We start from the raw sequence: 13,799 nt of genomic DNA, 5'->3' as shown, positions 1-13,799 counted from the left end.
CCGTTCGTGGGGTACCTTGTCGAAGGCTTTTTGGAAGTCAAGGTAAATGATGTCTATGGATTCCCCTTTATCCATCTGGCTGTTTATTCCCTCAAAGAAGTATAGTAAGTTTGTGAGGAACGACCTTCCAAGCTGTGCTGGCTCGCCTTCAGCTGTCCATTGTTTTCTATGTGCTCCCAGATGCTGTCCTTAACCAGTGCTTCCATCATCTTTCCCGGAGCCAAGGTCAAGTTCACCGGCCTGTAGTTTCCTGGGTCACCCCTTGAACCCTTTTTAAAGATGGGTGTGACATTCGCTATTTTCCAGTCCTCCGGTACCTCCCCAGTTTTTAAGGATAGATTACATATTTGGCGAAATGATTCCGCTATTTCGTTTCTTAGCTCTTTGAGTACCCTTGGGTGGATGACGTCCGGACCCAGTGATTTGTCGCTCTTTAGTCTGTCTATCTATCGGAGGACATCCTCTTGTCTTACCTCTAGTTGGACCAACTTTTCATCCTGATCCCTCCTCGGGTTCTGGGATATTGGATGTGTCCTCTCTCGTGAAGACCGATGAGAAGAACTTATTTAACCTGTCAGCTATCTCTTTTTCCTCCTTTACCACTCCCTTGTCTCCATCATCCAATGGTCCCACTTCTTCCCTGGCCGGTTGTTTCCCCTTGACGTACCTTAAGAACGATTTGAAGTTTGTTGCTTCCCCCGCCAGTCTCTCCTCATATTCTCTTTTTGCTTTCCTAACCACTCGGTGACATTCTCTTTGGTGTCTTTTGTGTACCTTCTGGTTGTCCTTTGTTGGGTCCTTTTACCATTTTCTGAACGACGCTTTCTTGTCACTTATTTCCTTTTTCACTGCAGTTGTTATCCACACTGGGTTTTTTGTTCGATTCTTTTTGCACCCTTTCCTGAACCTTGGGACGTACATTATTTGTGGTTATTTAATACTTTTTTGTTTCCCTCGATCACCTGTTTCCCAGTATATATATTTCTCATTAGTTTTTACTGTCATTATGTGTGCTCTTGCTTTCTCCATACGATTACCTTGTCCCCTTTTGATTTCATTTTGCGTGTGACTTTTTTAGCAGATTATTCAGCAATCCCTATATGTGAGCTGCATTTCAATTATATCATTGCAAATATTCTTTTATCAAATTTCATTATTCCCCCCTTTTTTGATTTCTCCCTTATTTTTATTACACTTCCTTAGGCACTTACTTTACTATATATATATATATATATATTAAAGAGCTTTGATTTTAATTGTAGATGTTCATATACTCATATGACGTTATGTTTTTATATTTTTCATGCTAGTTGTTACCTTTATTCTTTGCGGTACATTTTATACCTTATTTACCATGGTAGGTATGTTTTCATTACAAATCCATATCCATGGGTGTCTATCTATATATTTGCACCTCTTTAGACAGAGATTTTGTGTCACTTACTTTTGATTCTTATTTTTATCCTCATTTTTCACCTTTTTCTATATGATTTAATTTTGGTTGAGCATGTTTTCATTCACTAAATTTGCACGTTTCTTTTCTACTTTTAGTGTATCACTATTGATTTATTTATTTTTGTATCATACACATTACATATCTCGTCATTATGTCACATTATTACCTTTTTGGCATGGCACGACAACACTACTTTGTTATCTCACATAGAAATTTCAAATATATGTTTACATCATCTCAGCATTGCATTTATATTCATTAGGACCCCTGACAAGTGTTGTCCGAAACACAGACCGTGTCGGGTCCCTTGACTGGTAAAAAGGTTTTATATTACTGCATTTTAACTTTGGTACAATAAATATTGCCTGCATCTTGTACACAGTCTGCAGTTTTTGTTTGGTTTTTCCTGTCAATGGAGAAAGCAATTTTGTTTTCCTATAACAGATCTTCTCCATAGACAGCAGGATTAATCAGGTACATAATTCTACCCAGCTCCCTGACAGCTAAGAGTTTTAAAATAATTGAAGAGGAGACTGAAGGGTCTATTATGTGTAGAAGGGCTGTGCATGCTAGTTCTGTCTTAGAGCTGTTGGATGATGTTATCCACTTACAGAATGTACTCAATTCAATAATGCTTTTCAAGAGAGGCTTTAGCATACTGAGTATAAATTTTTCAGGTTTGCAGGATTACATACAGCAGTTACTTACCGTAGCAGGTGTCATCCAGGGACAGCAGGCAGATATTTTCATATGTGGGTGAAGTCATCCAAGGAGCCCTGATGCAGACAGCTGCACAAGCAGTCTTGCTTAAAGAACTTTAGAAAGTTTGTGACTGACCGCTCCATGCATGCACGAGTGCATTCCCGCCCAACATAGAGCGCAAATCTCCTCAGTTCAGATAGCCAGCTAAAAAGCCAACCTGGGAGGTGGGTGGATTGTGAGAATATCTACCTGCTGTCCCTGGATAACACCTATTACAGTAAGTAACTGTGATTTATCCCAGGACAAGCAAGCAGCATATTCTCACATGTAGATGACCTCCAAGCAAACCAGAATGGGATGGTGGGAGTGTTGGCATTTAGGAGAATAAATTTTGTAATACAGTTTGGCCAAAATGGCCATGCCTTCTGAAAAAGGAATCCAGACAGTAATGTGAGGTGAATGTATGAACTGAGGATCAAGTGGCAGCCTTGCATATTTCTGCCACAGGAATAGATCTAAGGAAAGCTACTGAAGCTGCCATAGCTCTAACTTTGTGGGCTGTGACTCGACCAGTTGCAGCCCAGCCTGAGCATAACAAAACAAGATGCAACCAGTTGGAAATCGTCCTCTTGGATCAAAGGAGACAAAAAGTTGAGGCGAAGATCTATGTGATTTAGTCCTTTGCAAATAGTAGGCCAAAGCACGCTTGCAGTCCAGAGTATGAAGAGCTGTTTCTCCAGAATGAGAATGAGGCTTGGGGAAAAAAACACTGGAAGCACAATTGATTGATTGAGATGAAATTCTGTAACAACTTTGGATAAGAATTTTGGATGAGTGTGAAGTACCACCTTATCATGATGGAATACTGTAAAAGGTAGATCCGCTACCAAAGCTTGTAGCTCACCGACTGCGAGCAGACATGAAAGAGATGAGGAAGACCACTTTCCAAGTGAGATATTTAAGATGAGACGTAGACATTGGTTCAAATGGAGGCTTCATTAATTTAGCAAGAATAGCATTGAGATCCCAGACCACTGGAGGTGGTTTGACATTGAAAAGTCCTTTCATAAATCTGGAAACCACAGGATGAGCAGATAGAGGTTTTCCCTCTAGCGGTTGATAAAAAGCAGCAATTGCACTGAGATGGATTTGAGGCCAGATTGAGATAAATGAAAAAGATAATCCAGAACTGAAGACAAGGAGGTAGACTGAGGCTCCTGCTGATGAAGATCACGCCAAGAAGAAAACATAGTCCAATTCTGGTTATAGCATTGTCTGGTGGCAGGTTTTCTGGAAGCATTTAAAATGTCTCTGACAGATTGAGAAAACTGAAGAGTTGAAGCTATGCCGAAAGGAACCAAGTTGTCAGATGTAGAGACTGCAGGTTGAGATGAAGAAGAGAACCGTGACTCTGTGTAAGCAGTGACGGAAATATTGGTAGAAATGGTGGCACCCTGCTGCTGAGTTGAAGTAGAAGGAAAACCAAGGTTGTCTGGGCCACCGAGGAGCTAACAGAATCATAGTGGCATGTTCCTGTTTTGAGTTTGACAAATGTCTTGAGAATAAGAGGAAATGGAGGGAACACATAGAGGAATTTGTTAGTCTATTCCAGGAGAAAAGCATCTGCCTCCAGACGATGAGGAGAGTAGAGTCGGGAGCAGAACTGGGGCAGTTTGTTGTTGTGTGGAGACACAAAAAGATCTATTTGAGTTCCCCACAGAAAAAAAATGTGATAGAGAGATGGGAAATTGAGTGTCCATTCATGAGGTTGCAGGATGTGACTCAATTTGTCCGCCAGTAAATTTTTCTCTCCCTGAATATAGAACAGCTCTTTGAAAAATGTTGTGAAGGATTGCCCAATTCCAAATCTTCTGAGCTTCCTTGCAAAGAGGAAACGATCCTGTTCCCCCCTGCTTGTTCACATAGTACATGGCTACTTGGTTGTCTGTACGAATGAGAACCATCTGATCTTGAAGAAGATGCTGAAAAGCCCTGAGAGTGTTGAAGATCACTCTGAGCTCCAAATGATTGATGTGATTTTGACGATTTGTTGTGGGCCAATGCCCCTGAGTATTGGGACCATCTATATGAGCCCCCAAGCGTAGGTTGATGAATCTGTCATGAGAACCTTCTGATAAGGGGGCGTTTGAAACAGCAAACCTCTGAAAAGATGGGACGAGAGCATCCACCATTGAAGAGATTGCCGTAGAGAAGATGTCACTGTAATGTGCTGAGAGAGCGGGTCAAAAGCCTGCAACCATTGAGAAGCCAGGGTTCATTGAGGAATCCTTAAGTGAAATCTGTGAAAAGGAGTCACGTGAACTGTAGAGGCCATGTGGCCTAGGAGAACCATCATGTATCTCGTTGAGAGTGAATTGAGGGTGGATACCTTTTGCAAAGTTGTATAAGAGCATCCTGACGCTGATGGGGAAGGAATGTTCTGAGTTGAACAGTGTCTAGAAGAGCTCCAATAAATTATAGAGTCTGAGAAGGCTGCAGTTGAGATTTGGGAATGTTGATTTCAAACCCCAAATCTTATAATCTGTTGTGTCGCTACAGTAACCCCCTGAGACGTAGGGTCTTTGATGAGCCAATCATCCAGATATGGAAAAACCTGGAGTCCTTGACTTCTTAAAGCTGCTGTTAGGCAGAAAGGTAGCACTTTGTATTGGTAATGTTGATTTCCCACCGAAAAGCTGAGGAACTTGTGTGAGGATGGATGGATGAATAGAAATGTGAGTGTAAGCCTCCTTGAATTCCAGAGAGCATAACCAATTGATGTTCCAGAAGGGGATATAAGGACACAAGAGACAGCATCTGAAATTTTTCTTTGATGAGAAATTTGGCGAGAGCTCTGAGATCCAATATCAGTCGGAGACCTCCCATCTTCTTCAGGACAAGGAAATGCCAAAATAATTTTCTCAATGGCATTGAGAATGAGCAGAGTTTTGACTTCCTGGAGAAGAAGGGAGGCCTGCTAGGTTTGGAAGGAAGCTCTTGGCGGGTGATCTAGTGGAACTTGAAAGAAATTAAGAGAATAACCTTCTTGTATGATTGTGAGCACCGAGAGGTTGGAAGTGATCAATGCCCAGCAGTGAGAGTAATGGATTCTGCGACCTCCGATAGGAAGAGGGGAAGACAGAGACACATGAATTGAGGTTATGCTTTGCATAAGCTGGTCAAAAGGGCTGATTTGGCTTGGATGCAACAGGTGTCTGAGCCTTCTGAGGACGTTGCTGGTGTGCTTTTTCTGTGGCAGTCGAGAGTAAGGCACAGATTTGGGGGGATAACGCCTCTTGATATGAAGAAGATGGCTTATACCCTCTGGAGGCAGAAGATTTAAGTTTAGGCCTGAGCAAAGCAGCAAAAGATTTTTCAAGCTCTGAAAGGTTTTTTTGTAGCATTTTCGATGGAATCCCCAAAAATTCATCCCCCAGGCAAAGGATATCCGCCAGCCAGTCCTGGAGGTTAGGGTCCATGTCATTAACCCGCAACCATGCCAGTCGCCTCATGGCAACTGAGAGCGCCGAGACTCTACAGGACAGCTCAAAAGCATCATAGGAAGACTGGACCAGATGTTCCCGGAGCTGTGTAAGAGAACAGTACATGTGTTTGAACTCTGGTAGTCGATGAGAAGGTAAATATTTAAAATAGGTTGGCATGGTCTTGATCCAGAATTTCAAATATGAGGTGAACTGCTGGCACTGAGTATGGCATGTCTAAATTTGTACGGAAGGTGTGCTTCAAAATGCCATTCATAGGAAGCTTGAGTAATTCCTTAGGAGGATGTTTGAGTTCCAACTCCACCATGTACTCCTTGGAGTATTTGGAGTCTGCTTCCATTTTTATGTTAAGATCTTTACCCATCTGATGGATGAACCGGGTAAAAGAGACAGGCTCTGATGGTGAAGGTTCCCTATGAGAAGTGGAATGAGGAGATCCTTCTACAGTAGTTGGGAACCATAAGCCTCCATGGAGGAAGGTGACGCTCCACGCATATATTTAAAATGAATACCTGAATCTTCAGGCACAGAGGAAGAAGAGTACCGCTGCCTGGAAAGGTGTCGAGATGAAGGAGCAGATTGTTTATGCTTAGTTGAACGTGCAGGAGAGAGATGCTTGAATTTGGCAACATGTTTCCCAGATTTTGAGGATGGAGGTCGAGGAGACAAGTGTCTGGAAAGACTGGACATGTGTCCTTAAGCATGACAGTGCTTTTGTTGATGCTTCAAAGGAGCAGACCAGTATCTATCAGATTTATGCTTTGGAGAAGGAGACCAATACTGCGATGATCGATGCCTCAGAGAAACTAATCGATGCTTCGATGATCGATGCTTTGGAGATGACCGATGCTTTGATGGTCGATGCTTTGAAGAAGAAGAAAACCGATGCTTCAGTGATGAAGAAACACGCTTTGATGGAGAGTGACACTGTGAGAAACAATGCTTCGGTGAAGCAGATCGATGCCTCGAAGATCAGTTTCGAGATGCATGACTCGATGACGAAGATCAACGTCGTCGAGGCAGTACCGATGAGGCAACCTTGGTACATTCAGTTGGCATGGAGCGATGCTCAGGCTGGACCAGTACCGGAGGAGCCAACATGGAAGTAAGCATCAAGAACATGTGCCCAAACTCCAAATGAAAGACAGCATCGAACTTCTCTTTGAAAGATTGCACCGATACCTGCGATGTGGATGCCGGTATCACTGATGCCATGGTTCGCTCCAGAGAAGAAGAAGATCCCGAGTCTTGGAGGTGAGCTGCATCAGAGGTCTTCGGGGTCTTTGTTTGGCCGGTATAAATGGGTTTGATACCTGTATGGCCTGAGACCCTATCTGGGAAGCTGGCGGATTCTTAACTGGCTTACCTGACTGGGACTGCGACACTGACTTGGACACTGGTCCCTCTGGTGATGTCGATGGTTTTACCAGTGTTGGAGGTACTGAAGCAGAATCCATGATCCCGAAGATGTTTCTTTGTTGAATAAGTCGGTTTTTAATGGACCTTTTTTGTTGCGTGGCACAGCACGAACAAGACTCCACACGGTGGTCTGGCCCCAAGCACTGGATGTGGGGGTCTGTGAGGGCAATTGTACGCTGACATCTGTTACACTTTTTAAAGCCAGTGAGCGGGCAGGATATGGACGGAAACAACGCCTCAGCCAAATCAAAGCCCGAGGGCTGAGGCGGAGGACAAGGCCCTGCTGTCAAACAGCCGACAAAGAAAAAAAGACAGAAAATATTCTTTTTTTATTATTATTTTACGAAAGAAGGAAAGAGATCAAACAATCAAAAAATGAACCTGAAGGAAATAAATCCCGCGGAGAGAAGGCACTAGAAAAATGCATAGAACTTCGAAGATTGACTTCTTGGCTCCATGGAAAAACTAGAACTGAGGAGACACGCGCCCTACATCGGGCGGGAAGGCACTTGCGCATGCATGGTGCGATCAGGCACGAACTTTTTAAACTTCTTCAAGCAAGACGGCTCCGTGGATGGTGTCACCCACATGTGAGAATATGCTGTCTGCTCGTCCTGGGATAAAGTATGATTTTTAAATTTTTTTTCTGAATTTCGTGCATATGAAAAATGTTCTCTGAGGCTTCCACAACTGGCATCATGATTGTTTCAATTATCTGGATTATCTAGTTATTGGTGTACATGTGGTCAAGTGGTTAAGGCAACGGATTAGAAATCCATTGGAGTCTACTGCATAGATTCAAATCCTGATGACTATAGTCCAAATAATAATAATAACTTTATTTTTCTATACCGCCATAGTCAGACGACTTCTAGGCGGTTCACATCGAAAGAAGGCTGGGCATTTAGCGAATTACAAATGCATGAGGGGAAATGTTACAGAAGAAATGGGTAGTAAGGGGAGGAAAAGTAAGAGGGGTTGTAAGGGGAGGGAAATGAGAGGGGTTGCCTGAGAGATTGCTTCGGTTTGTAGGGGGAAAAGTGTGGTGAGTGAAAGTCGGTCTGTTTAGGTGATGAATTTGTCAAACAGAGTGGTTTTGATTGATTTTCGGAATGTGTTGTAGGTCTGTCTGGTTTTATTTATGTAGTTTCCCAGCCAGGATTGTTGTTTGTTAGCTTGGAACACGAAGGTTCTGTCAAGGAAGGATTTGTATTTGCAGCCAGTGATTTTTGGATAGGCAAAGATGTTTTTGTTTCTGGTTGTTCGTGTGGGGTTGTATAAAGTGAAGTGTGTTTGCAGGTAGGAAGGTGCTAGGCCCCAGATTTGTTTGAAGCAAATGCATGCAAATTTGAACTATATTCGCGCTTCTACTGGTAGCCAGTGCAGTTTTTTATAGTATGGGCTAATAACCCCTAGAAGTAGAGAGACCAGGATAATTGCAACAATCATATGAAAAATGTTTATAAATTAAACCATAGTCTCTCTTGCCTTCTTTGTAATACAAGTGCTTGTAGACCCTTACTTACCAATTTTCTTAATTATGCAATCTTTAAGTTGACATTTTAACACTTAATAACAAAAAGAAAAGCTTGGGTCAACTTTCACTAAATTCTGAACTTTCATCTAGTTCAGCTGGTTGTTGCAGCTCTTACAGAACAGAATCAGTTTTCACACTATTTGAATTCCCTATTTTGGTTCAACTTACACTTTGGATTTTGGTGATTTACTTCCCGTCAGAAGTTGCTGTTCATCATCTCTATTAAATATTGAAGTCACTTCTTTCCAGCCACGAAAACCTGCTCCCTGAACCTAGGTAAGTAAATATACAATAGGTATTAACACTCTACGTACATTTTGAAGAAAATAATTAGTCGTGCATAATTCTGCCTTTAATCAATAATGGAGATTAAATGATAAAATGTTATGAATACATAATCTGAGCACTGGAAAATTTATGATTTCCTGAAAAACAGAAGTGTTAGCATGACAATGTCCATAGCAGCCCAACAACCTATTATTTTAGTGGAAAAATATAGGCATTCTCTGTGAACAGCCAAAGAATCAGCCATACAAAGTGTGGGGTAAAGTCATTCAACAACACTAAAGCAGAACATTTCCTACACAGCCCTGGAAAAACTAGCCTTGGGAGGAATTCTGCATGAAGATTTTGAAAATTCTGTACAAATTTTAAAATTCGGAAAAATCGGTAATTCTTTTGTGCTAAAAACACCTCATTATAAAGTCTGACTCCTCCTCCAGGCCTGAAATATCTCCTAGCCTTTTCTCATTTCAGGGTTGACCCTCCCTAACTCTCTCACGTTCCAACTTAGCTTGAACCCCTTCCCCTATCCTGGTAGGTTCAGTTCCCAGCTTTCTCTGCTCCTACTCCAGGGTGGACACTCCCCAGCTTGCTTTCTCTATCCACTAGGTCTTTCTTCCCCTGCCCCACTTTCTTCCCTTCATTGTTTTCCCTCCTCTTACCTGCCAGAAGGCTTCTACCCTCCACAGTTCCTTTCCATCCCTCAGCCTTTTTTATTCTTCCCCTCACTTCAAAACTCTGCAAATTCTACATTTCACAATTGTGCAGAATTCACCCAGGAGTAATTTAAACCATGTAGAATTGCTGGCCTGCAATTTAGAAGGAATACACTGCACTCTGAAATACTTTCTTGTGCCTTACAATCTTCAGCACGTGACATATTAGAAAATTCTTTGCATTTTCCTTTAGTTTTCATCACTGACTTGACTACTACCAATGGTTGATGTTTCTTTATGTATTTTCCAAAATATGGTTAGTTATACTTCACTAAAAGCCTGAAGCATGATACAATAAATCAAAGTAACCAACACAACATTAAAGAAAAAGCTCCATCAATACTGACCCAACCTAATCTCATTTTATGTTCATCTTTATGTATACAAACTGAATTAGAAGATTGTCACATACCGTATATACTTGAATATAAACCGATCCAAATATAAACTGAGGTGTCAATTTTCCCTCCAAATTTGGGGGAAAAAAGGTTGACTTGAATATAAACTGAGGTTAGAAATTTGGGTTATCATGGTGAGCCAATCTATAAAGACTGTTCACCCTCCCTTCCCATCAGCTATCTCGTAAGTCACTAAACATAATACAAATATTTGTGATGCATATATCACAAAACTAACATATTCACAACAAGACCCCTACATAGGAAAACGCAACAACAACCAACCACAAACTTAAATATGTAAACAAAAATCAAACTTAAACCTCAAGAAGCCATATGCAGTTCAACACCAGAAAAAGAGAAACAGCACTCTACACTTTGGAATATAAAAAGAAAGCAGTGCAACCATTTACAGTAAACCTGCATTTTCTGTTCATGAAATTAAAAATAAAAATTTTTTCTACTTCTGTTGTCTGGCCATTTTATTCATGTTTATTCCAGTTTCTGCTTTCTTCTGTCTTTTCTTAATTTTCTTTCCAGGGTCTGGAGTCTATCTGCCTCTTCACATCTTCTCCTATATCCATCTCTAACCTTTTCCTTTCAGTTTTCCTCCATTTATATTTCTGCATCTCCATCTGTTTCTTTTTCTCCAGTTTCTTTCCTTTATTTTCACTCTTCTAACCAGTGTCTACTTGCCCTCTCCATCCATCATATCCTTTCCCCTCTTTCCTCCAATACCTCATCTCTCTCTTTCTCCACCTACATCCAAGATCTCTCCCCATCACCTTTTACTTCTTCCAACAGAGTCACGGGGTATGGGCAGGCCCGACATGCAAGGTAGGCAGCTGATTTATCCAGGCGGCGGCCACAGCGGTCCTCCATGCTGTTTGCCAGCTGCTGGTAGGAAGGGGGAGTGAGGAGGTAGCAGCGCATCCGGATTGTGAGCAACCTTGCCTTCGGACCTGTCCCGATCCTGCTAATCCGGCTGGCAATAATGAAGCCAGATGCCACAGGGGCCTTCTCTCTTGCTAAATCGCTATAGGCTCTCAGGGCAGGATTAATTTGTCGAGGGCCTCTAGGCACACAAGTACACTGGGCCTCCTGCCCTGCCCCACTCCCATTTATTTACTTACTTCTTTGTTTCCACTTTGTTTTGAATTTAAAAAAAAAAAAAAAAGATTACCATACCAGTGCAAGTGTACAGTTTTTTTCTATGCATCCTCCAAACATCTTTGAACAAATCTCCCCTTCCTTCCTAGAGGAAGAGATCTTCAGCTGGCAGGGCTTTGGGAAACCCACCAATTTATATTTTGTATATAAATAGGTAGGAGGCATGGGGGCATGATGGGAAGAAAATTTAGGGCCCGTTATTTTATTGGACTAATACATTTTGCTTTCAGAGGTTAAAACCTCTTTCTTCAGGTCAGTAAACCATACTGCTGTTACAGTATCCCTGTTCTGAGCTGAGGAAAGGAATTATGGTGTCTGAATTAGTAAAAAATGTATTAAAATTAGTCCAATAAACAGGATCACCTTATTTCCATTTTCTATTAATAAACGATTATCAAAAAAGCTACAATAATACTTTATCCTAAATCAAAAAGAAATAAATAAAACAAATAGAAATATTTTTCTACCTTTGTTGTCTGGTTTATGCTTTCTTCATCGTCTCATCATTCTCTACATTCCATCCACTCTCTGCTGTCTTTCTGCCTCTTCCATATGGCATCTGCTCTCTTTCTATGCCTCTTCCAGAAATTGTCTGCCTCTCCCTTCCATCTCTTCCTCCCTCCCTTCCCCCCCAATTGGTGTGGCATCCATCATCTTCCCTTCCCTCCTCCAATGGTCTGGCATCTCTCTCCTCTCCTTCCCTCTCCCACACCCCCATGGTCAGGCATTTCACTCTCTCCTCTCTCTCCTCTCCCTTCCTCCCACTTCCATCAGCATCTGTCCCCTTTCCCTCCAACCCAATTCCATCCAGTATCCTTCCCCCTTATGTCTCTCTCCCCTTTCCCTGCACACCAATTCCATCAGCATTTGCCCCCTTTCTTTCCTTCCACCACTCTTCCATACCACCCTGCCCCCTTTCTCTCCCTCCACCACCACCCTGACCCCTTTCACTCCCTCCACCACCACCCTGACCCCTTTCACTCCCTCCACCACCCTTCTACATCAGAAGGGGCCCACTGAAGAAAGAGGCCTCAAGGGTTTGTTCTTTTTCCTTTGGCAACGCGGCCCCCCCCCCCCCGGGAAAGATCAGCAGCGCTAGCCCCCTCCCTAGAGATCGACAACGCCCCCCTCCTCATTGCATCGAAAGCAACAAACCAGAATGTGACGTCAGAGGGGGTGGATTGGCAGACGCAAGGAGTTGCTGTAAGGTCCCGCGATGACTGCATCTGCCAGTCCAATCCCTCCGACATCACTTACTTCTTCCCTGAGCAGAGCTGGCAGACAAAGTCATTGCGGGACCTTGCAGCAACTCCTTGCGTCTGCCAGTCCACTCCCTCCGACGTCACATTCCGGTTTGTTGCTGTCGATGCAAGGAGGAGGGTGGCATTGTTGATCTCCCGGGGGGGAGGCCAAGCACTGTCAATCTTTCTCGGGGGGCCCGCGTTGCCAAAGGAAAAAACAAACACTTGAGGCCTCTTTCTTCAGCGGGCCCCTTGACAACCTCAGGCCCTAGGCACGTGCCTACTGGGCCTATCCATTAATTCGGCCCTGTAGGCTCTGCAGTCTTGATCCCGCCCCTCAAAATCAGGAAGTAACTTCAGAGGGGGGTGGGATCAAGATTGGCAGAGCCTATAGTGATTTAGCAAGAGGGAAGGCCCCAGCAGTGTCTGGCTTTGTTATTGCCAGCCGGTTTAGGGGGACCGGGACAGGATCGAAGGCAGGGTTGCTCACAATCCGGATGCACGTTGACTCCTCACTCCCCCTCTCCTCCTGGTGGTCGGCAAACAGAGTGGAGGACTGCTGCGGCCACCGCCAGGAGGAATCAGCTGCCTGCCTCACATGTCAGGCCTGCCACTGACCAGCAATTCCATTCCCCATAACTTGGTGGGCTTAAATTTGGATATATTTTAAAACTACAGTAGTAAACTCAAATATAAACTGAAACTCCCATTTTTGTGCCCTTTGGTCCCCAAATTTCAGTTTATATTTGAGTATATATGATATAAAGCTTTTGCTCCTACAAAAGACCATAGATCAGTATGGTCACAGCGATCTATCAATTTTAAGAGACTAAACAAATCTAAATGGGGTTCTGCTTTCTCTTAGAAGGGAAACATCTTTAGATAAGTTCTCTTAGACTTCTTTGGCTGGCATCATGCTTATTGCAGTTTTCTGGGTCTCACCGTATCCGGTCAAGTAGGACAGATGTTTCAGCCATCATGCTGTGGCTTTCTTCAGGCACTGAACAAATCCCAGGTAAGATATATGTTCATGGGCCAGAGGAGATACAGAGTAACATAGAAACATAGAAGATGACGGCAGAAAAGGGCTACAGCCCATCAAGTCTGCCCACTCTGCTTACCCACCCCCTGTCTATGCCCTAATGACCCAATTTCCTTATCTTGACCCTCGTAGGGATCCCACATGGGTATCCCATTTATTCTTAAAGTCTGGCACGCTGTCTGCCTCGATCACCTGCACTGGAAGCTTGTTCCAATGATCAACCACTCTCTCTGTGAAGAAATACTTTCCGGTGTCGCCATAAAATTTTCTGCCCCTGAGTTTGAGCGGGTGCCCTTTTGTGGCCGAGGGTCCCTTGAGATTGGATTGGCAGGA

At 43.1% G+C, this 13,799-nt stretch overlaps 1 protein-coding gene across 4 annotated transcripts in view; it reads right to left on the bottom strand.

The window, feature by feature from the left end:
- TDRP (testis development related protein) overlaps positions 1-13,799 on the bottom strand; it is a 100,061-nt gene that overhangs the window by 11,285 nt on the left and 74,977 nt on the right. For all 4 annotated transcript variants that reach the window (XM_033938955.1, XM_033938953.1, XM_033938956.1 and 1 more), the window contains exon 4: positions 8,786-8,889. In XM_033938955.1, coding sequence (XP_033794846.1) covers positions 8,786-8,889 — 104 coding nt within the window. The remainder of the gene's footprint in view (positions 1-8,785; positions 8,890-13,799) is intronic.

The sequence above is a fragment of the Geotrypetes seraphini genome, chromosome 3, assembly GCF_902459505.1.
Source record: "Geotrypetes seraphini chromosome 3, aGeoSer1.1, whole genome shotgun sequence".
In the NCBI taxonomy this organism is placed as follows: Eukaryota; Metazoa; Chordata; class Amphibia; order Gymnophiona; family Dermophiidae; genus Geotrypetes; species Geotrypetes seraphini.
This window is presented reverse-complemented; position numbering and strand designations above follow the sequence as displayed.